Source organism: Aythya fuligula, chromosome 2 (assembly GCF_009819795.1).
Source record: "Aythya fuligula isolate bAytFul2 chromosome 2, bAytFul2.pri, whole genome shotgun sequence".
Classification (NCBI taxonomy): domain Eukaryota; kingdom Metazoa; phylum Chordata; class Aves; order Anseriformes; family Anatidae; genus Aythya; species Aythya fuligula.
In genome coordinates, this window is record NC_045560.1 from 22,592,234 (window position 1) to 22,614,990 (window position 22,757).

General features: G+C 41.3%; 1 protein-coding gene across 2 annotated transcripts; it reads left to right on the forward strand.

Annotated features, from left to right (window-relative positions):
• The first annotated feature begins 1,929 nt into the window (after window positions 1-1,929).
• Window positions 1,930-21,909, forward strand: CROT (carnitine O-octanoyltransferase). 2 transcript variants are annotated; one of them, XM_032182502.1, is made up of 17 exons: window positions 1,930-1,964; window positions 2,282-2,405; window positions 7,384-7,508; window positions 8,381-8,562; window positions 8,744-8,868; window positions 11,486-11,594; window positions 13,334-13,427; window positions 13,528-13,653; window positions 14,046-14,147; window positions 14,797-14,880; window positions 14,993-15,100; window positions 15,358-15,488; window positions 16,880-17,003; window positions 18,843-18,921; window positions 19,498-19,591; window positions 19,789-19,908; window positions 20,978-21,909. In XM_032182502.1, the coding sequence occupies exons 2-17, from the start codon at window positions 2,291-2,293 to the stop codon at window positions 21,096-21,098; spliced, it is 1,839 nt and encodes a 612-aa protein (XP_032038393.1). In that variant the 5' UTR covers window positions 1,930-1,964; window positions 2,282-2,290; the 3' UTR covers window positions 21,099-21,909. The 2 variants fall into 2 exon arrangements, with proteins under 2 accessions (XP_032038393.1, XP_032038392.1); XM_032182501.1 differs by having other exon boundaries at window positions 1,946-2,060.
• The last annotated feature ends 848 nt before the right edge of the window (window positions 21,910-22,757 follow it).

Sequence of the window (22,757 nt, forward strand, 5' to 3'; positions counted from 1 at the left end):
CTTTCCGGGGATGTTTAGTGTACCAACGCTACTTTAGTAGGTCATTAATCTTAGCTATTTTTGTGTGTGTTAAACAACAAGTAGCTGCTTTACAGGTAACTGCACAAAGCAAAAGGTGATCGAATGAAGTAACTCAGGGGAGGGATGGCGAGACTGGCAACGTGGAAGCCACTCTGGCAGCAATGGCATATAGCAACAGGGAAGTGACCAGAAAGTGCCACTGCTGTAACTGGAAGTATGATGCATAGAAGCAAAGAAGTCAAGGAACAAAGGTCTGTTCAGATAAGCAGTGAGTGAAAACATACAGCACTGCTGAAATTTCTCTGTGTGGCAGGTTTTTAAATTGATGCTAAGGCCATGGGAAAAAAAAAAAAAAAGCAAAGAAGATGTGATCCCCATTATGTCATTTTCTGTCCTTAATCTTCTAGCTCTAGAAATGTAGAGATTTAGACAATAATCCTTCTTTTGAGCAACAACAGAAGAGCAGGATTAACCAGCAATTCAGCAGATGAACAATTTATTTTCCCTACTTTGCTTTCACAGCATCAATGCTAGATGTGTTCCTATGTAAGTACAATATTGAAGAACAATGCAAAAAAAAAAAATCTTCCTGCTTCCACCTTTACAGTCTAAATAGGGCATTAGCATGCCTTGGTGTTAAAACATGTGGATCAAAAACTTTTGGGTAGGTCCAAATTCATGTAATGTCATAGTTAAAATCCCATTTCTAAAACTAAAGACTTCAGGGTGGTATTGCAAAAGTTTGCCATTTGTGATTCTGTTTATGAAACAGCGGTCTTCTTCAATTCACAATTACTAAAGCGCCAGTGGGAAGAATGATAAGAGATGGTATCGTTACCAAGGACTGCAAAAATCATTCGTAGTGTTTTCTGCCTTTGTTATGCTTGTACAACACTAGATTTATAGCTGTGAACTGAAACCTGAATTAAACCTGAAGTCTACTTAAAAATAACTATTGCACACTACAAATCCCTTGTTAAACATTGTTTGTTTATTTATTTTACAATCAGATTATACCTCCCACCTCTTGCACAACGCAGACAGCCTGACACGCACCACCCTCTCCTGCCCGTGACGGCTAAGTCATGTCCGACAGCTTTTTATCCCTGGCTGAAAGGTCGTCCTTGAGGTCTGAGGGTCTTGGAAGCTCTTCTGAGCAACCAGGCCCACCGAAGGACAGGGGGAGAGGAGGATGTCTGTGGGTTGAGCCATAGCTCCCGGCTGCACACCTCCAGGTGTGGGTGGTGCGCGTGGGGGTGGCAGCAACCCTTCCAGCGTGCCAGGAGCCTCTGAATGCAGAAACCTGGTTAACTATGGCAAGTTGAACAGGGTAGGCCGTGTGTCGCTTGCCCAGCACCCGTGTGGCCAAGCACTCGCTCCAGAAGCAAGGACTGCTCCAAACCCCGCTCTCACCCTTGCGTTCACCTCCACTCCCTCGGTGGGGCCGCTCCCCTACCTGAGCTACCCCACATGCCTCCCAGCCACACGCCCTGCTAACAGCCTGCAGGCAACCCCATGGCCCTGCTACACCCTGTGTGCCACAAAACACCCGTGTCTGCTCCCCAGCAAAAACCCCAAAGCAAGGGGCTCGCGGGGGGGGGGGCTCCAGCTGGGAAAGGCCCCTCAGCGGATGCCCTGAAGCACGCAGACAAGGCACCCGGACCCCCCCCCCAGCCCAGCAGCAGCACTTTCCCCCTTTGTCCTTTAACTCCAGCCCTTCTGCAGGCCCCCAGCCCTTCACCTCCCTCCCTTCTTCCTTCCCTTCCCTTCCCTTCCCTTCCCTTCCCTTCCCTTCCCTTCCCTTCCCTTCCCTTCCCTTCCCTTCCCTTCCCTTCCCTTCTCCCTCCCCTCCGCCTCCGCCCCGACCTCGCCGGCCGCCCCGTCCCGTCCCACCCCGTCCCGCCCCGCTCCGCCTCCCGGGCCCGCTGGGAAGTGGGGCAAAGGTAAGGCTGCCTGAGCGCTGAGTCGGCGACAGGGACAGCGACAGGGACAGCGACAGGGACAGCGACAGCGGCAGGGACAGGGACGTGCGGGGCGAGGTGAGCGCTGCCCAGCCCGGCTGGCAGCCGGGGGGGGCCGCCGGTGGCAGCGAGCCCGGCCGGGCACGGCCTGGTGTGGGGAGGTTAACCCAAAAACCCTCCTCTCTGTCGTCCTGCTGCCGTGATGCCTCCCTGCGGGAGGGATTTGGGGAGAGGGAGCGGGGTAGGGAAATAAATCCTCTGCCTTCAGCTTCACCGAGAGCCCTGGCCTTGTGCTGCAGGCCTGCGACATGGAGAAGCAAGTGCAGGAGTCGGCCGAGGAGCGGACATTTCAGTACCAGAGCTCGCTGCCCCCGCTGCCGCTGCCTCCGCTGGACGAGTCTTTGAGCAAATACCTCGAGTCAGGTAAGGGCTGGCACTAATTTAACAGCAGCGCTAAATTAGCACAAAAGCTCTTCCTTTCAGTTTCAGAACAGGAAGCTAAGTGCCCCGAGCAAGCTGAGTAAAGCTCAGTGCCTTACACCGCTTGTCTTTTCTGAGCATGAAAGGAAATCAGATATATGGGAAGGTTGATTTCTTTGGTTTGTTTTTCCCCCCGGAGGGCTTTCTTTCTTCTTTTTATTTTATCTTTTTTAGCTGTATCAGTTGGCCTAATAAAAGGCATTCCTCGCTCTGAAAGTGTCTTTTGCATAATGACTACTTTGCTTGTCCACGACTGTGTTTACCCAGGACCTTTGTGAAAAAAAGTGATTTTGAACTTCTTTTACTTTTTTTTTTCGTCTTTTCTTGTTAACATTATTAATTATACAGCAGTAGGAGAAGCCAGAGGTAGGCATTTTTTGGTAGTTTACCTTGGAGAGGTTTCTTCCTTGAAACGTGAGCCGTCTAAAGACAATCTTTTAAGGGAAGTTTTGAAAACAAAAGTGCAAATGTGCCTAGCTCTGTGTAGGGCTAGGCTAAAGGACCCTAAGTAGGGCTGTCTGATGAGCTCTTTGTTATCATACCAGACTTTGATACGTCAGGGAGGACAAAGATACATTACCCAGTATCTTGAGGTTTCTTTCCTGTGCTTCTTTAACCCGTTTCAGAGCTCGGAGACATTGAGCTTTTCTCTCGAATGTCTGCTTTGTGTCTTACCGTCCTCCTACCTGTAATACGGGAATGGCAACAGAATAAAACCCGAAGTTCTGTCCTTAGCAGAAATATGTTACGCTGTGATTTCCCTTTCCCAAAAGACAAATCCTGAAATTCACCGAGTTCCCTTTCACCCTGTGTGTATTGGAAATGGTCCCATGTCACGTTGCAATAGTGATAGGTTTTCTTTGTTGTTTGTCATGTCATCACTATTTGATGGAGGATGTTGAAATGGTGGTTTTGGAGCAGGGAGGGGAAGGAAGTGTTTTCAGAGGGGTGCACGTGTGTCTCAACGAAATTCTTTTACTTTATTGTAATGCACAGAATCACAGAATATCCCGAGTTGGAAGGGCCCCATAAGGATCATTGAGTCCAACTCTTGGGTCCCCAAAGGGCCACTGAAAAATCAGACCATATATCTGAGAGTGTTGTCCAAAGGACAGAGGGGCTAAACTTCTTGAAATCCAGCAGGCTTAGTGCCATGACCACTGCCCTGGGGAGCCTGTCCCAGTACCTGACCACCCTCTCAGTGAAAAACCTTTTCCAAATATCTAGCCTGACCCTCCCCTGTCTTAGCTCCATGCATGTTGCTCCATGTGGATTAACTTAATTTGTGCTGTAATAGTTGTGAACATGCAGTAACAGAATTGCCCTTCAGAGCTTAGTTTTGTAAGTCCAGCTGGCTCTCTAAGTTAATAAATAACTCTCTCCTGGAGTGATGATACGTGACAGTGAACTCTTGCTTTTCTGCTTCTGATCTGTGTTTTCATAAACAGCATGAAAAAAAAAATCCAGCTGAGGAGAGATGTGATAACCAGAAGTTATTTCCTACTTGCTGTTCCTTGTACATAAGCCATTCCATAATTTTGGTTGTCGTTGATCTTTAGTCCAGTATTTGCAGAGTCTGCAGTGCACAGTTCTAGGCAGTAGCTGGGATGGATCTCGTTGCTTAAACTTTTCGTTTGTTGAGACTGTGAAGGTGAGTGAAGGAGGGGAAGTGCTTCTGAAGAAGGATTTGAAACCTCCAAATGACCCTTTACAGGTGCTCTGAACCATTCTTTGGAAACTCTTGTCCTCTGTCGCTTGCAGGAGGACCCCAAGTGCTTACCATGAGTCAGGGTGCCTGCTGGTAAGGCACACTTGTCTGTTTAAAGCCAGTCAACTGGAAAAGCTGGACAGTGTAGATCTCAGGTGGCTTATTTAGGGCTTTACACTAGCTGCCTCTGCTTTGGATTCAGAATGACTAACTTTGTTTTGAAGGTAAGACTTCAGCAGAGAAGTTGGGTAACCACTTTATTTACCCTTTCAGCTCACCCCAAGCTTTGGTTTGACTTGAGAGTATGAAAACCCGAAGGTATGGCTTTCTGGTGAAGTTCCTTAACTATGCAACTGAAGCTGGCATTCTTGAGATGCTTCTTGCTCATGGACAGAGGTGATCTAGGCAGAAACGAGGACAAGGTGTATGGGTCTTGGGAAAGTGACAAGACAGATATTTCCCTGAAGCCTATTGAGAAAGGAACTGAGGTGTACTTCCTTCTAGTGCTGTTTCTACATCTGATCAAGTTCTTTTTAAATAGGAAGAGGCCATGTAGTCATAGAATCATACAGGTTGGAAGGGTTAACCTAGACCGTATCCCTGCTGAGAGGTGGTCCAGTTGCAGCAGGTTGGTCAGGCCTTGCTGAGCTGTGTTTTGAGTACCTGCAGGGCTGGAGATTCCCCAGCCTCTCTGGGTAATCTGTGCTGGTGTTTGATCGCCCTCACAAATAAAGGAGAGGGAGGAGGAACAATTTAAAAAAAATAAAAATAAAAATAACCCCACTGTCAATTACAACAACAAAAAAAAACCCTCATGTTTTTCTTGTCAGAAATTACCTGTATTGCAGCGTGATTCCAGTTCTCTCTTTTCCTATTCCTGTGCATCTGTGAGGAGCTGTGCTTCAACCTTGCTACACATTTCCATTCAGTTATTACAGAATATACCAAGACCTTCCTTTTGTATTCTCTTCTTAAACTGAAAAAAAAATCAATTTTCAGCCTCTTCTCATTGTCATGTCCTCCAGCCCCCTAGCCATCTTGGTCACCCCTCAAATAGCACCTGTGCTTTTCGTGTTTATCCAGAGAAATGTGAAAAACACTGGCTTGTATTATAATACTCTTGTGGAGTAGTGCAAGGAGCCCAGGATGTATCTGAAAATGGATCTTAGGTTTTCTCCTTTAGATAGGTAATGCAAAATACTGGAATTTCTTTCGTTATTAGGATAAAAATGAAATTATTTTGAAAAGGAGCGAGGAACACCTAGCCTCGGTGGAAGAGGGTTAGCAGAGGGAACACGTAAAGAAACTGGATGTGAATAACTCCGAGGGACTTGATGAGGTGCCCGTGAGTGTGAGGGAGTTGGCCTTTGTCTCTGAGAGGCCATGTCTGATAATCTTTGAAGGATCTCTGTGACTGGAGGGTGTTCCCAAGGACTGGAAATAAGCAAGCACTACCATTGTCTCTGAGAAGGAGGGTCTGGGGGACTGCAGACCCCTTCACCCTCACCTCAGTCCCTGGGAAGGTGGTGGAGCAAACAATCCTGGCAACCATTCCCAATCATTCGAAGGACAGGGAGGCGACTGGGAGTAGCCAGCATGGATTTATGAAGGGGAGAAATCAGGCTTGGCCAACCTGATACCCTTTTATGATGAGGAGACTTGTGCAATTTGGCACGCTGCTTGTATGTAGGAGTCTTGTACACAGCGTGCCTAGTACAAGTAGCTACGGCTGCTGAAGCCTAAGGCTGCAGGCTGTTGAACTTCTACCCAGTTTCAGGGAAGGAAGGCCACGGAGCTGGCTCAAACTGCAAGATAAAGACTACACTGACAGCCTCTGCGCCCACTGGCAGCTTCTAGATGCGAAGATGGGAGAAAGCAGCTCACCTAGATGTGACAGAAGGAACCCATCCAAAGCAGACCGACCTCCTGCCCTAATGTTACTGTTGGTCTGGGCTGCCAGGTGACGGGTTGGGAATGTGGAGTGTAAGGGCGTAAGTGCCTAGGGGTCCCCTTTGTTCGGGGTCCCTCCTCAGAAACACCCTGTATAGGTATTGGACTAGATGTTCTCCCAAGGTCCTTTCCAGCTTCAGCTCCACGGTTCTACGGAGAAGAAAAAAGTGGTTGAAGGCAAGCAGTTGTAATTCCAGCAAGACGTAGTTGTGAGGAAGTACGATTTTAATTCCATGAGGGTAGACAAGTATTTGGGGCCGTTGTTTCTCCCTGAAGCTAGATTAGAGATGATACAGATACTTCTTTAATTTTTAGTAATTGTGTATCCTTCCTCATTTCTTAACATTTTTAAGTAGGTCACAGGGTTAGCAGTAGCAAGACAGACAAGAAAATATCTGACCCTGTCCAGCAACCTCAAATACGAGTCAGACTTCATTGTGTCAGCCTTGAATGAGCAGACCCCCCACCCAGTTCTTTTTGCCAGTGACTTGCCAGTCTAAGTGTAAAGATAACAGAAAAATCCATTGTACACAGCATTAGTATAAACAAATAATGAGATACACCCCTATACAAACCCACGTCAGCAGTGAGTATGGCAGCTAATAACCATAAATGACACGGTGAAAAGGTTTGAAGGAGGCTTTTTGATGAAAATAATGAGTTCTGCAAATGTTTACGGAGAACTTTGGACTGTGTGGTGTGTGATCCGAGAAAAATCCAGAAGTATTTTAAAATATAAAAATTGGACAGTGTTAACTGACATCAGTAGGGAGAACGTAGGGACAGTTGAGATTTGATGAATACAGGGCTTATAAGCCATGGATGGGCATGAAAATAACGGCAAGTATCGTAGAGTTGGTGCAGTAAGGTGACAGGCATGTGTGGCTCAATGTATTAAGTTACAAAGTTCCTATAAACTTAGTTATTCGTTGAGTTCTCTGGCAGCTGATGGAGATGGGGGGCTCCATGGTATTTCCAGTTACAGTTTAAAATAGATTGGATTAATTTACCTGTTACATATTTCAGGCTTTCAGCAATTGTTGAAATCTGACATTGTATTTGTTTAAAAGTATGTACTTATGTCTTTATTAGAATACACTGATTTAATTACAGCTTTTAAAAGGTGTTTTTCCCTGAAAATATATATCTATTTATTTTTTTTTAATAACTTTGGGGTACTTTCATCCACTCCCTTGTGGACACTTTTATCTTGGAATAAATCTCAGCGCACAGTTGTCTTTAAAAACATTTCCTTTTTTACAGTGAAGCCATTTCTAAATGAAGAAGAATATCAAAGAACCGAGGATATAGTGAAAAAGTTTGAAAATGGGATTGGCAAAGAGTTGCATCAGAAATTAGTGGAAAGAGCTAAAACAAGAAGGAATTGGGTATGTATTTAGATATGTAAGAAATCATAATTCAACTTATTCCTCTGTTGTGTGTGCATGTTACTGCTGCTGCTTTGCTAGGAGAGAAGATATCAGCACCTCTCCAGAGAACGAGTGATAAGCTGGTTGCTCAGCATATGGTTTTGAGAGGCACTTAGCTGTGTTTTTTTTTGTTGTTTTTTTTTTCTTCTTAGTGTCTGCCACTTGACCAATGGATATGAGCACACTTGCTTGTATACGTGTGATTTTTTTCAGTTGGGCAGCTAAGAGAGTTCCCAAACTAATATACGAAGTTACCAGCTTTTGAATGCTGTCTTTCTGTCAGTCTCTTCTTCTGTTACCTGCTTTACCCTGCCATGGAGGGGAGGGAGGTGACTTAGAGTTTGGTCCCTCTCTTTCTTGAAGAGGAAGGGATTCAGTGGGGGCCATTCATGAGAACTTTGTAAGTCTTAACGTGACACGTGCCAGAGTGGGGATTTTCAGGTGACAGAAAACTGCGTTGTGAACTGTCCATGGCAGATCCTCACTCACACAAATCCTCTTTCCTTCCCTTCTTCATGGTGTAATGGCTGATACAGCAGCCACAGCTGGCATGTGCAAGAGTTTAAGATGGTGAATATCAGGGAAGAACTTTTCATAGTTCTACGTAATTTTACAGTTTAATAGCCTGAGAAGAGCTATAAGAGAAGAGCTAGATGTAGCATTACCCTCAACAATTAGCTTTTGAACCACTCTCCTGCCTTCTATTATACAGGAACTACTATTCAAAATACTGAAAAACAAAACGAACAAAACCCATGCGGATCAGGCAGTGATTATTAGAGAACTAATGTCTGAAAGTTATTCTGATGCTGAACATTTTTCATTTTCAGCTGGAGGACTGGTGGCTGAATGTGGCTTATCTTGATCTTCGCATAGCAACGCAAATCCATTGCAATATGGGAGGCCCTGCTCCCTTTATTGAACACTTCTGGCCATCCAAAGAAGGCACTCAGATAGAGAGAGCGTGCATCAATACATGGCACACCCTGAAATTCTGGGAGCTGTTACGAGAGTAAGACAATATTTAGAATCAATTATGTCTTCTTACTGATCTATGCGTACTCTAGTAGAGAAAATATGTTTATGTTCATTGGCACAAAGTCTGTGCAGTAGAAGATGGGCTTGTCTTACCTTGACTTACTTCCATAATTATCACCTCTCATGCTTAATTTTGGTATATTTGTTTATTGCAGAGAGAAGGTGCCTATAGAGAGATCTAGGGATGATGTTCTGGACATGAACCAATTTCGAATGCTCTTCAACACTTGCAAGGTTCCTGGAATTACCAGAGACTCAGTCTTCAACTATTTTAAGACTGGTAAACAAATACGGATTGTGGGTTAATACAAGCAAATGTTTTTGTGTTGGAGGCTAGTGGAGCAGTCATTTTAACCATCAATTACTTGCTTCTTCAAAAACTAAATCAGATACTGGGTGTTGAGTGCTTACATAAAGAAGCAAATAAGAAATCCAATCTACTAATGACTTTTTTGGTACGATGTTTAGTCCTTCCTGAATAAGGTTATAAGAAGGCTCTGCTACAAATTGTGTGTTACCAGCCTGATGCCTCTAAGAATTTTAGTGCTAGCATTAAGAATTTAAAAAGACAAATTCCATACGTTATAAATGTGGGTGTATTACATGTATTATTTGGACAGAATTGCAGCATTGCTTGTAATTGTGTCTTTTTCTCCTGAATGTTTTTCTGGAGTGTGCTCCTGTACATTCTGTTGGGATAATTCTTACATATTTTATGTCACTGCTGCCTCTTGGCTTAGTCAACTTCTTTTATTTTCAGTCTTGAAAATACTCTGTAGAGATTCTTGAAGCCATTCTCTTAAGTTCCTAACAGCTTTCTGGAGTGCTTGGTCACGAGCTGAAGTAAAAGTGTAATGTTCTTATATGTCCTCATCTAACGTATATTGTGGTGTTAGCAGCCAGCTAACTGAAAACGTAACACCCCTTTCCCACACACACATTTGGATGCCTCTGGAGGTGTTCAGGAGCGTTGCTCTAGTTAATAGTGTGAGATGTGAATTCCTGAAAGGCTCAAGAGTTCAAGAGGAAAGATGTATAGCCTTGCCCCACAGAAATTATATAAGGAAATCTCCATGCCATAGAAGGTGAAGAGAAAAACACAAAGCTGAAGGTGCATTTCATGAGGGTTATCTTAGGGTTGCAACTGAAGAATCAATTTAAATACCAAGTCCAAATGGTGGAAATTCAGTGTTATGATCACACTTAATAAACAAAGCTGTAATCTTGTGGATACGCAAGTCATCCACATTCCTTTTTTACCTGAAAATGTTGTAAGATCTTTAAATAATCTTGCTTATGTTATTTTTAATGTCATACACGACATGTGAAATCCATTTCCATGTAGGCTGTCTGTCTCCAGGTGAAACACTTAGTTCAATTAGTTGTGTGTGTGATTCATGGAATATGAATACCTCTAGGGAAGGATTTGGATCATCCAGATATGCAGGTATATAAGACAGAAGGAATCCCTATCTGGAGAGGGATCTGTTTTTCTCCTTTGGCTACAGAGGGGACTGACATAGTCTAAACACTTGTGGTAAGATTCAGATTGCAGAGTAGGACACCTAAAATTTGACAGGTAATGTCAGCTTGGAGTCAAAGACCAGACTAAGATGAAGCCAAAAGACCTTGATCAGTGGAGCCTGGAGAGCTGTTTGGTTCAGCCTGCAGCAGACACCTTACTGAGAACAGATGAAGAGCTCACTAGATTTCAGTAAGTATTGAGTAGATCTCCCCCAGCTGCAATCGGAGATCAGACACAGAATTGTAGGTATCTTAACTTCCAAACTTAATTCTGCCTCTTGCTTTAGACAGCTAAGTTTAGGAGGATGCTCCATAAAATGCCCTAATTTGTTGTCATCCCTTCTTATTTTGGTTATGTTAGATCTTAATTTCATAATCTGTGAGAATGTGGTTTGCATGAAATCATAAATTCCACATCCTTGATCAGATATGTATTGAATTGCATTAACTAATTTAGAAAGTAGAGCCACAAGGATAGCTGCATAAAAATCTAGTTGTTAAGATAAAGGCTGTTGTGGGCTTGTGTTGAGTTAAATAATTGTGGATAAAGAAACATACATTTCTTTGTCCTTGGGCAGAGTCTTGTACTATGAGAGCTGTAGCACAGTGGCTCAGTTTCAAAAAAATGTAGCCATGTTTCCTGGGATTTATCATCTGGTTTTATCACAAACTTTTCCAACTTTTTTTTAGTATTAATGCCAGGTAGACGGATAAGATACGACAGTGCTGTGCAAATGTACTTGAGCTAGTGTGGGCCAGTACCACCTGTTTTTCTGTCTAGTGTCCAAATTTGTGTGTTGGTGCCATTTTTACAGATTTGCATGTGCTGACCAGGTCTAACTCACTTCCGTGCGCATCTCTGTTCTTGAGATGTGTATCTGAAACTTGTCAAATAAACACCCTGAGAAGTGAGGGACTCAGTTCATTTCCAAATCAAATGGAAAGTGTCTTAGCAACTTGCTTACTGCATTCTGTTTCCTGCCCCTCCTCTTTGCACCCCCCACCTTTTTTTTAAACAAAACAAATGTCAGTAATTACTCTTGTTCTGGCAGAGGGTGTTCCTGCCTACAGGGTACACAAATAAATGACGTTTACTGCTAAGTAATGACAGTGACTTGAAGTCATTAATAATGGTGTAGGTATACAAGTTATGTACTTGTACAGATTTTCTCTGAGGCCTCTTAAAACTTCAACACTGCAGTTGGTCTTGGAAATTTATTCTTTTTTATGTGTTCCCCTTTTTAACTGTATGAAGTCTGCCTCATTTTGAAGAAAAATGGGGCTGTAGGACTTGCTGAATAGTTTTCCTTTATCTGTCGCTGACTTTATCCCTGGTGCTGGATTTTCATATTTTGTGCTTTGCTTTGTTTCAGCGACTGAAGGTGAATGCCCGTCCCACTTAATGGTCCAGTGTCGAGGCCGAGTGTTTACATTTGATGCCATACATGAAGGAAATATGCTGACTCCTCCAGAGATTTCCAGGTTTTCACGCTACCTTGTTTCAAATGAGCTGCCTTATTTGAGCTGCATACCAAAGATAGTTCTTTTTCTGTCCTTCTCACTCCAACAAGCTAGGGGTGAGAGAGACTACAATTTTTCCTGCAGCTGTGAACATTCAGATTCTGGTGATTAGTAGATGGCATCTTCTTACCATGAGTCATAATCTTGGTCTTTTGTAGTACACCCTTCAACATCATGCAAAAGGGCTGAATGAAGGTGTTTCAGTAGGAAACGCCATGTATGTGTCACGTTTTTTGACGTGGAATTATCAGGACTAAGTAACATCATTCCTTTCAGGATCAATTTGCACTGATAATTATCTTAGTGCTACCTCAACATTATCAAGGTTAAAGCACCGCTATCCTTTTGATAACATTTCAAACCTAATCCATCTGTGGTTAATTTTGAAAAGAGTAGAGGGGCTGGAATTCCTGCTGGTGAGTGCAGCAGTCAAAAATCCTGGTATACGTTGATTTTTTGCTAGTTACAGTGCAGTGCAGCAGCATTTCATTTACATTTCTTGTCTTTGTGCAAGACCAGGGATAGCTGACCACGTTTGTGGTTCTTTTCATACTCCTGAACTGCTGCAAAGGAACAGAGAGAAATAATTTGGTTCTTTAAATAGTAAATTTCATTGTTTCAAGCTTTTCTATGCTGCATCTCCTCTCTCCCAGTAGCATGCAGAAGTGACAGCTTTTCAAACTGACAGTAGTTCCGTCCACAAGCTTTTCTGCTCTCTCAGCTCTAACGTCACATACAGAGGTAGTTTCAGCATAAGTCCATTCTGATCAATTTTGGATCTATATACATCTACTTGCTAGAGAGGGATTGTACATTTCATTGAGGTCTTCTCCAACTTAAGTGATTCTATGATCTAGGAAGAATTTATGGCATTTGTGCATATGCTGGTTATAGAGCACAGCAGAAGGCTTTTTTTAAAAAAAAAAAAAAAAATTTCCAATTAAAATTGGCAAAAGATGGGTAACCCATTTCCTTAGGCAAGGCAAAAAATAGAGAATCTCACAAATCACTTTTTTTTTTTTAAAGTTTGGTACTTTAGGATTCAACATCTGTATTTCTGACTTACGTAGTTGTACAAGTTAGATCAAGCAAGCAACAAAGAAGTGAACAACTAGAATAGGGACAAAAACCCTAAAGCTTTTTGTTGGCAAAGTAGATCTCTGTTAATAGCTCTTCAAAGGGGCAGTGCAAGGAACCAATAGGAAGAAGTATTCTTGTGTAGCTGAGTCTCTCCATTTAGGATGCACTGCAGTTACTGTTCTGTAAATTTCAGTTTTTGTCTTGAGTGGAAGTTTTTCCATTGTGTCTCATTAGCTGCTATAAAAGGTGCAGAGCTGCAGTATTGCTGACTTGCTGCTCAGGAAAGTTTGATCTTCCCTGTTGAAGACTTAAATCCAGTTTTAAATTGATTTAAGTGCATGATTAGCACTTTAGGGTCATGGTAGTTTATATGTAAGTCTGTACTGTGCTGACAACTGCAATTGGTGTTGTCCATTAGTGACTGAAAACAAAGATTTTCAGCTGCCCTTCACACAAATCAGCTCCTTCAGACTCTTCTTAAAATTCATATTAGCTTGTGAATGTGGAACAAAAGTTACACCTTGACAGAAAAAAAGAGAAGATAAAAAGATAAAAAGGATGCTTTTCATACATCTTTGTATGTTCCTTGTTAACTTTAGTTTTTTGAAATCTTCTTATAGGCAACTTACATATATCCAGAAAAGATGCCATAGTGAACCAGCTGGACCAGGAGTGGCAGCCTTGACAAGCAATGAAAGGACAAAATGGGCAGAGGTTGGAATCTTTCGACAGTTTTTTCCTCATTAAAAAAAAACCAAATGTGACCACTGGAAATACTTCATTTCACTTAGCTCTGCCATTTCCTGCTTTCTAGATACGTGAATATTTAATTGGTCTTGATCCAAAGAACCTAGCTCATCTTGAAAAGATTCAGAAAAGTGTGTTCACCATCTGCCTGGATGATTCTAGTCCCCATGCAACTCCTGAGAACTACACTGAGGTAGCTAAAGATTTTTGGTAGTTCTTATCTGCTCTTATTTGTATAATTTTTTTCTGCATATGTGCGTGTTCTTTCTGTGGTAAAGTAGCACCTTGCTTCTTTATAACTGAGAGAACGAAGCAGATCAATGTGCAGATAATGTTTCTTGTTGATCCACAGGAATAATTAAATAGTTTGAATTGTTAGGACACTGTAAGTGAGAATAGAGGAAATAGACCTTTGTAGTCGTTTTGCTCTCCATGCTTCAGGGTCCTTAGAAACATAGTCATCAACATGTTACCACTTTTAATTGTTTCATCTTTAGTTTGATGAAAACAGTTTGTTTCGGCTGACAGAGACTGGCAGCGTACTTCGTATTTCTGAAAACCCACAGTGTATAATTTTTGCTTTAGGTTACGAGGCTGGGAGTAGTAGGTGATCCAACTGTGCGCTGGGGAGATAAATCCTACAATTGCATTTTCTTTTCCAATGGAACCAGCAGTGCATTCTGTGATGTAAGTTGAAAAAAAAAAAAATTCCCCTTATAAACCTTTCAAGTATTCACTTAGTAAGTTTTCCCTTTTGGAATTTTAAATGTTTAACATGTTCCTTTTTAGTTTAGCATGTTCCTTTTTAGTTTAGCCTGGTTTTCCAGGCAGCTTGTCTGGCAAGTTTCCAAAAGCAGTCTGCTTTTACAGTGTTACGCTGCTTTTACATGTTACACCATACCTGATTTAAAAATATGAGCTCTGAAATCCTAATCTTATTTCTGTCTTTAACACTCCCTCATTAGTTTCAGAAGTAAATTGCATGAGAAGGCTGAAAATGAATTCTTTATGTTGAACAAGTGTGTTCTTAAACTCAGATTGTTTTAATTCTTAAATGACAGTTCTTAAGTGGCCAGAAAGGTCTACAACCTGCTTGCAGTCTGCTTCTCTCCCGCTGTGCTATGCTGTGCCTATCTAGATGCAGAGCAATCAAAACAGCAGGTGGACTTACGTTAGTTCTATAAGTATTGCAGAAGAACTAGAAAAACAAGCTAAACCCTCTGTTGTAAAGTTGTTAGTCTGTGGGGAAAGTAAGTGGGGTAGGGGAAAAAAAAAAACAATTTGATCCTCTTGCAGTCATGCAAGTAATGCAATATCTTGTCCTGTATGATTCCAGCATTCTCCTTTTGATGCCATGGCTTTAATTACCATGTTAGTGTATACCGATCGCAAGATTATTGAGAATGAGGGAAAATGGAAGGTATGTATACTTTAATCTTTCAAATGTATTAGTTAGTGTCAATTTTTTTTTTTTAACGTGTAACATTTTCTGTTTTCTCTCTCTCTTTTTTTTTCTGTCTGCCTTTTCCCAGGGATCAGATAAAGTGAGGGATCTTCCATGGCCAGAGGAACTTGTATTCACAGTGGACCAAAAGGTTATTAATGAAATTGGACGTACTAAAGAAATATATTACGAAAAGGTGAAATTTCTTTCTGCTTCTCCTAATTGTCATTGATTTTTTTCATTGTGTTTGTGTGGTTTTAGCTGTTCTTTGTGCCAGAGAACAGGGGTAAATGTGTAATGAATTGATGAATCAGGGGATTTAAAACCATGGTTGAATTTGTACCACGTTTGTTTTGTGTTGAATATGTTTCATTTGAAGTGGACCAAGTTGTAATATTTGAAATGACTTTTTTTTTTTTTTTTTTTTTTTTTTTCCCTCCTGTGGATCAACAGGTATCTCAACTGGAGATAGTGAGTTATGCCTTCACATCCTTTGGCAAAGCATTGATTAGGAAGAAGAAACTTCATCCTGATACGTTCGTGCAGCTTGCCCTTCAGCTGGCTTATTACAAATGTCACGGACGGTAAGAAAAGCTCATTACCCAGATTATGAATGAAAAACAGAGCATTGAATAAAGGTGTGGATCTGGAGGTGTAACGCAGTGGCCTTGCAGTGCCCATGTATAACTTGCTATAGGGATAAAAGAATGAAGAAGCAAGGTTTTGCTTTGTTTTGTTTGCTTTGAAGATCAAATAAGGCCTTGTTTTGCACCACTGAAATTCAAGGGACTTCTGCTCTTAGCTTTGGAAGAATTGTCTTGTTCCCCCCACAGGGATCGTGTGCATACATATTATGGAACGGAGGGCAGACAAAAGTCCATGAAAACATGAGTTTGGACTATACAAAGTAAATAACAGGGCAAATTTGAAACTTGCAGTGGGTCAGGATTCCTTAATGCCAAACAGTTGCTCAGATGGAGAAGAAATCTTTATCTGTAGCAGCTTGACAGCCATCAGTAAAATCGTTAGCCTTCCAAACCTGTAAAAGGACTCTCAAAGTTCAGTGTCTGTTTCCTTCAGCACTGTTAGATGTGGAAGTTTGGGTGGTAGTAATAGAGACACGGACCCTCCAGAAGCTTGGCTCAGCAGTTTTGTGCATGTCATTTTGTTTTGGATTCTTGGTAAAAGACACCATTCTTCCTGGTACTGGTGATCCCAAATTTCTCTTTGCTAGCTAGCCATGATTATGGCTTGGATGAATCATTACTGACCCAGCAAGTATTGCTTGCTTCAGAAAAAAAGAGGGTTTCATCATGCGACTATGATGTTTAGTCACTGGAGGTGCTTGTCCTATCAGACAGGCTAGATCTTGGTTTGCTAAACACTGGAATAAATTGTCTGACTAAAATAGCTTGTTGAGTCTGTTTTAAACACACTATTATGTTGCATTTCAATTGTATAAATGGTAGAATATGGTACAACTGGGGAAACTCCTGAGAAAAGCTAGATGAGTGTCAGTATGCAAGAGATAAGGATTTGAGCCTTTCCCTTATAAACATTGAGCGTTGGAAAACGCTGCGTATGTCAGGTGTGTCTCTAAATTTTTGAGCTTTTGTGTGGTGTTAGATGGTTTCTTTGATGGAAATATATAGTGAAACTGAACACTGCATAAATTCAGCTTTGTTAAACTAGTACAGTACATCTTTAATCAGCAGAAAATAGCCATGACAACCCAGCCTTTCAAGAAGTGATTACAGCATTGGCGCTTTTTCAGTCGTCTGTCTCGTAACAGCTTGCAGAGCTCCTTTGTGGCTCCTTCTCAGATACACATGCACACACACGCAAATTAGGGGCTTGCTGATGGCTGTAACTGGGCTGGATATGTAGGATACTTCGCAGAATGTTTTTTTTTTTCTTGGAGAGAGCACAGTTTCGTTAAGCTGATGAGATATTCTTCCCTCATTTTTCTTCTCAGCCCGGGCTGCTGTTATGAGACTGCAATGACCAGGCGCTTCTATCACGGCCGCACAGAGACCATGAGACCGTGCACTGTGGAAGCAGTGGAGTGGTGCAAATCCATGCTGGATCCTTCTGCCAGTGTAAATACAGAAATCCTACTTTTAATCATAATGCATTTAGAAGGCGTGTCATTTGAACTACTTAAAATTCACTTTCCTACTGTCTCATTAATGGGAGTTGGCTTCTTTCCAGTAAGACAAATTGCAAGTGTTGGGTTGCTTGAGGTCTTGCTGCAGTTGCTGTGACTGAGGTGAGCCGTCATGCGTGGGTTTGGTTTGATTTTTTTTCTATTTTTTTTTTCGTTTTTTTTTTTTCTATTTACACTTGGTTTTCAAGTCTGTCTTGAGTTACATTCACACTGATTTTCATGCCTGAGAAAGTAACTGGCTCAGAACCGATGTGTTCTGCCATGGAGTGGTTCTGTTGTTTTAATTTTAAAGTGAAAGAGGGAAATGTTAATCTAATCATTGAGTCCAAGAGTGAGGTTGAAATCTGCTTGTGTCCTAGTGGCGACAGGGATGTATTCCAGAGTTTGCCTCTGAATAGCTTAGCCAGTGACCTTTCCTTTTCCCAGCAACTGCCCTTTAGTGCATGGCTGGCGAGGGATTTCATGCCTTTCTTGCCAAGTGAAAGCTGTACAAAAGTTCCTTCTGTTGTCCTCACTGCACATTGCTCAGCCTGAGAAATGAAGGAAGGAGAAGATTTGGAACACAGGGCTACACATCTCTAAGGAAGTTCAGGGGTTATATATTGTTAATGGCTCTGAGAAACACACAGGAGTATAGCTGCCAGGAAGTATGTGTGATGGATGATTAGTCCTGGAGAGTGGATTTTCCTGGTCTTCGCTATCTTCTTGTGGCATATGCTGCAGCTTTAAAACTTAGCTTTTGTGCTGTTATTTACATCTGCTTTCCTATTGCAAGTATGGGCTCCTGTTACTTCCCTGCTATTCAGTTAGCTTCTAACCGAGTATCAGGCGTTTATGGATAATACACAGAGAGGTTTGTTACATCCAGCACTAACAGTAGCCTTCTCCTCTTTCTTTTTGTCATCATCTCCAAATGTCTTCCCAGTGCTGTTTTTTTATGATAATCTCTTAGGGGGCTTTAACAGCATTTAACCTGCTCAATGGCATTGAAATAAACATGCTTAGAAGGCTACTCTTAAGGTACTTGAAAATACCCGAAGTTGGGCACTTTGGAAGAAAATCCATTTGAGTTACATTTTCTTCTTCCCCTTGTGAGCTTAGCAGCTTGGGTTTTATCCAAATAGAGTGGCTACTGGCAGTGGGTCACATTCTGTGCTGCAGCCTCTCACGTACTGAGTACAAAGATAGAAGGTGCTCCTTGAGTAGTTAAAGAGCTAGCAGGACCTAAGTACAAGCCAGGATGTGTGTGTTTTAATTAGAGTAAAGAGGCAGGATGCACTTTTTTTTTTTTCTGCTTTCTCTTCACAGTTTTTTTTCTTTTTTTCTTTTTTCTTGTCTTGGAAAATGATGCTCATATAAATGCAGCCAAACCTGCTAAAAGCTCGTTGGCTTTCTAAGTAAGTGGTAGAAGATTTTTGGTTTTGATTGCTCTAGTTGACAGTGGCTACTTTGCATTCTTTCAGCTTGTTTGGAAAAGAGCATGAGGCTTAGCATGTTAGTCAGTGCAAAAGTGACCTGGATAACAGAACACAGATACAGGGAACAAATGAGCAAGTTCTCATGAAAAAGGAATTTGGATTTGGGAGAAAGAGTTTGAGAAGTTTAAGAATATGGGTGAGTCACAAGGTTCTAACGTACCTTTCAATTCCTACATTTTCTTCTATCTAAAATTGCTAGAAGTTGTGAAAGGGAAAAACTTGCTGATCAGTGCTTTGTAATGTGTTACTTGTGTATGTTGTTTTTTTAACCTGTTTCCCCTTACTTTAAACAGAGTTACGAACGCCTACAGCTGATGCATGCAGCGTTTGCAAAGCACAATAAGCTGAGGAAAGAATGTGAGAATGGAAGAGGTACTCTTGGATCCAAAGTTATTTCTTTCCTTGTGGGTGGAAAGGGAACATTTCTGTGTGCTACTGTATCTTCTGTCTTCTTGTTCTCAATAAAACTCCCCCTCAACATTTTATATGTAAGTAATTTTGGGAAGAGGAACTAAAACCAACTCCTTGTACCCTTCCTTGCACCCTAAAGACTTGTCCACTTTAAATGTCAATTAATTTTTTCTGCCAGTGGGCCAATTTCAGTGTATCGAACTCTTCTTCCTTGCTGAAACAGAAGTTTTCTTGGGTTTTGTTTTCTGCAGGGTACGTGCTGGGTTTGTATTACTTAGCTTATTTGCATTTGCGTTCAGTGTTGCGAGCTGGAGGTGTTGAAGGCCTCTTCCCAAATATCATTACCAAAATATACCCAAGCATTACCAAATATTTGGGAAGCAGTTTTGTGTGCCACAGTTTGAATTTTTTATTTTTATTTTTTGCTAGACTGCGTCAATTTTTGTCCCTTGGCTGCTATTTGAGCTTCAGCTATCCAGAATAGAAAAAGCAGGGAATGCTGCTGTTAATGATGCAGTTTGTGCGTTTCTTTGACAGGATTTGACCGTCATCTCCTGGGTCTCCTGCTCATAGCCCAGGAGCAAGGGCTCCCAGTGCCAGAGCTTTATGTGGATCCTGCCTTCACAGCCAGGTAACCAGGGGCTTGTCCTGTGGGGAAGTGGTAACAAAGTCCCTTGGGAACTGAAGACAGAGGTTGTTACATTGACCTCAGGCCTGATGATTTTCTCAACTCTAGGACAAAATAACTTTTTTTTTTTTTTTTTTTTTGTTAAATTGACTTTGAAATTAACTTTAAAAATGCTGTTTTTGTTTTGTGGTGTTTTACAGTGGAGGAGGTGGGAATTTCATTCTTTCAACTAGCCTGACTGGCTACACCAGATTCAGTGGATGTGCACTCCCTATGGTAGACCATGGCTACGGCTTTTTCTATGCAATCCGAGATGACCGGTGAGGATGTCATTTCAGTTTGGGCCTTCATTCTTTCTCTGTATCACAAAAGGAAAGATAGCTAACAAGTAGAGGAAGGGAAGGAAGGAGAAGAGGAAACATGGTTGAACATGTCAGAAAAGGTTGAAGTGAGGTAAAGAAGAATAGAGGCATTAATGTTCTGGGAAAGCATGTGTGGGAGGAAGGACAGATGGTGGAGGTGACACGAGCACCGAGATGCTGACACTGAGCAGAAAGGAAAGAGTTGGGAAGGTGAAAGGGGGAACAACAGAAGTTAACCTTTAAAATAAGATTTAAAATAAGCTTTCTCCTTAGAGATCATTAAATGTAACACATGCAAAGGTGTTTTTAAAAAGTAGTTATTGACTGACAGACCAGATGGAGCACAGCTGAACACACTGTCCATCATTTTTTGACAGTGATGCACACACCTCTTGATTCAACAAAGAAGAAGCTAAAGTATTTGGCTTCACTTCTCATAAAATGGTAGAATTTGGAAAGATCTAGCTTCAGCTCCTTAGTCTTAAGGACAAAAATTACCCCTTGTTCACCAAATCAAATAAATTACTTTGATTATCGTGTGCTGAGATAACCTGCTATTTTGTGATTCAGGTGTAGTTTGATGACTAGTTTCTAATGCTAAATAAAGACTTCACTGTAGATTGGATTCAGTTTAAGAATACAAAACAATTATACTTTCCCCTGTAGCTCTGTTAACATAAATAGATAAAGATTAGTTAAATAGACAAAAAGTACTTTACAATTCACAGAAACTAGTTTATTCCTTCTCTGCGTTTTCAAACGTAGGCAGAAAAGTTATGTCAGAGTGTATGTAGAAATGGGTATTTAAATCAGAATACCTAGTTTCAAGATCTGTAAACATTGTCACTTTTACTGAAGGCTATGGGGGTTTGAATCCTTAAATTTTCTGTATGTTGAGATGGTGTGTTTATTTGCTAATTTTTGCTTCAGAGCTTGTGGATAATTTGATTTTTGAGGCAAATTCATATGACTTATTTTAGACCATGATAATTAAGAGTGATAACTTCATTGTTTTCTATATTGCCAGGATTGTTGTTAACTGTTCTTCCTGGAAATCATGCCCAGAGACCAACGCAGAAGTGCTGTGCAGAACTGTATTCCAGTGTTTTCAGGACATACTGCAGTTAACAATCACAACTCAGTTATAAGGTTGATAATGATATGAAAGAGTTAGCAGGTTATATGCAGAACTTGTAAATGAAACACTACTCAAGAGAACTGTTAGATCATTACAAGTCTTAGCTTGAATACGTGTGAAATCTACCTGTGTTCATGGGATTTACTGTGGTACCAGTACCCATTTGAAAGTAATGTAGCCATTTGCAACAGCAATGCAAGTAGTAGTACTTGATCCGTGTCAAACTATGCAATATTAAAATATGCCTCAACAATGCAAACGTACTTGGGAGACATGGTGTTGGAAATGGAGAATTTATGGGAGATTTGTATTTATGATCTTAGTAGTAACACATAGAATACTTTGTAGTCTAATGATACTGTTTATGCCCGTGGAGCACTTACCTGTGTACTTCAGAGTAACCACACTCTCCTCTTTAGTGACCGTGCTGCCTATTCATAGTGGTTTATGAAATAGAAGGGCTGCCTTCATCAGGCTGTACTGTTTTGTAAGGTATCTTTCACTTTTACTACCTGGATTAGATCAAATAAAGGTTGTATTCGTGTATGGGGATGTTCATGCTTCATTTATAATATAAGAGCACTGCAATATGAAGTATTTTGAAAAAGCCTTCAAGAAAGTAGTATATTAATTCCAAATTTCTCAGAGTTTACGTCTTCTAGTGAGCTGTGAATTTCTCTGCTGCTTTATACTAGTAATACCCAGTAACAGTAAGCACTGAATGCAGTTTGATGAGACTCTCAGGATTTTAAGACTTTTGATTCCTGTCTTTGAGCAGCTTTGTATTTTCCTCTCCTTAAATAAAATTCTTCCAAAAATCATTTTTTTTAAATTGATTTATTTTTAAGTTGATACTTGATCGGTGTTGACTTTGTGAAAAAGATGATCTTTGGGGAACAGATGCTGAACGTGAAATTGAGGTTCTAAAGTACCTGCTGTTTGCTTTCTTCTCCAGTTTTTGGAGTTTTGGGATAAGTTGTTTTACTGCAATAACTAATCCTCAGCTAGTACTGAAACAGTCCCCTTGCCCTCTAGGAACTCTGTAGCATATTTTTTTTCCACAGTAGCAAGAACAGTCTCCATTTTTATTTGTTTGTTGTAAGGAGTAAAGCATCTTGATTTGAAGATTTCCCTACTAAGTTTATGCTCTGTGCTTTAGTCCTACCTGGTCCCTGAAGTGTTTATAAACAAGTGTTTAAGCACTTGTTTATTTGTTTGTTTTTTCAAGTATGCGTTGATTTGGGAAAACATATCAATGGGGAAGGAGCACAGTGGAGTAGGGACCCTAAGTTCAGCTCAAGCTGGTTAAGCTGTGCAGTCTCGCTGTCATTGACCAGGCACTGTTCAAAGCAGGAGCCTGCAGAAAGTGCCCGCACCCATTACTACACTGGTGAGCTGGGAACAGGAGCCAATTTCCAGCACTGATGGGTCAGAGTCAGCTGCCAGTCTCAACAGGCTTCCTTTTTCCACTGCTGTGGTTTGTATGTGCATTTGTTCAGAAACAATCATACCTGGTACAGCACTTTGGGACACATCTCTGTTAAGGAATACATTGCTACCTTAGGCCTGTGAGTGCCAACATGGTTTTTGCATGATGAAGAGCTATTCTTTTTAGTCTCCTTTTCTGAAAAGTTTTTGGTCACCTGTTGTCATATATCTCACTGCCATA

Bases quoted from the DNA above. Each gene is read 5' to 3' on its own strand.
- CROT (XM_032182502.1), top strand. From the start codon at position 2,291: ATGGAGAAGCAAGTGCAGGAGTCGGCCGAGGAGCGGACATTTCAGTAC. The intron at 8,869-11,485 runs GTAAACAAATAC...GCTTTGTTTCAG, and splicing joins CTTCAACTATTTTAAGACTG to CGACTGAAGGTGAATGCCCG. The intron at 14,148-14,796 runs GTAAGTTGAAAA...GTATGATTCCAG, and splicing joins CCAGCAGTGCATTCTGTGAT to CATTCTCCTTTTGATGCCAT.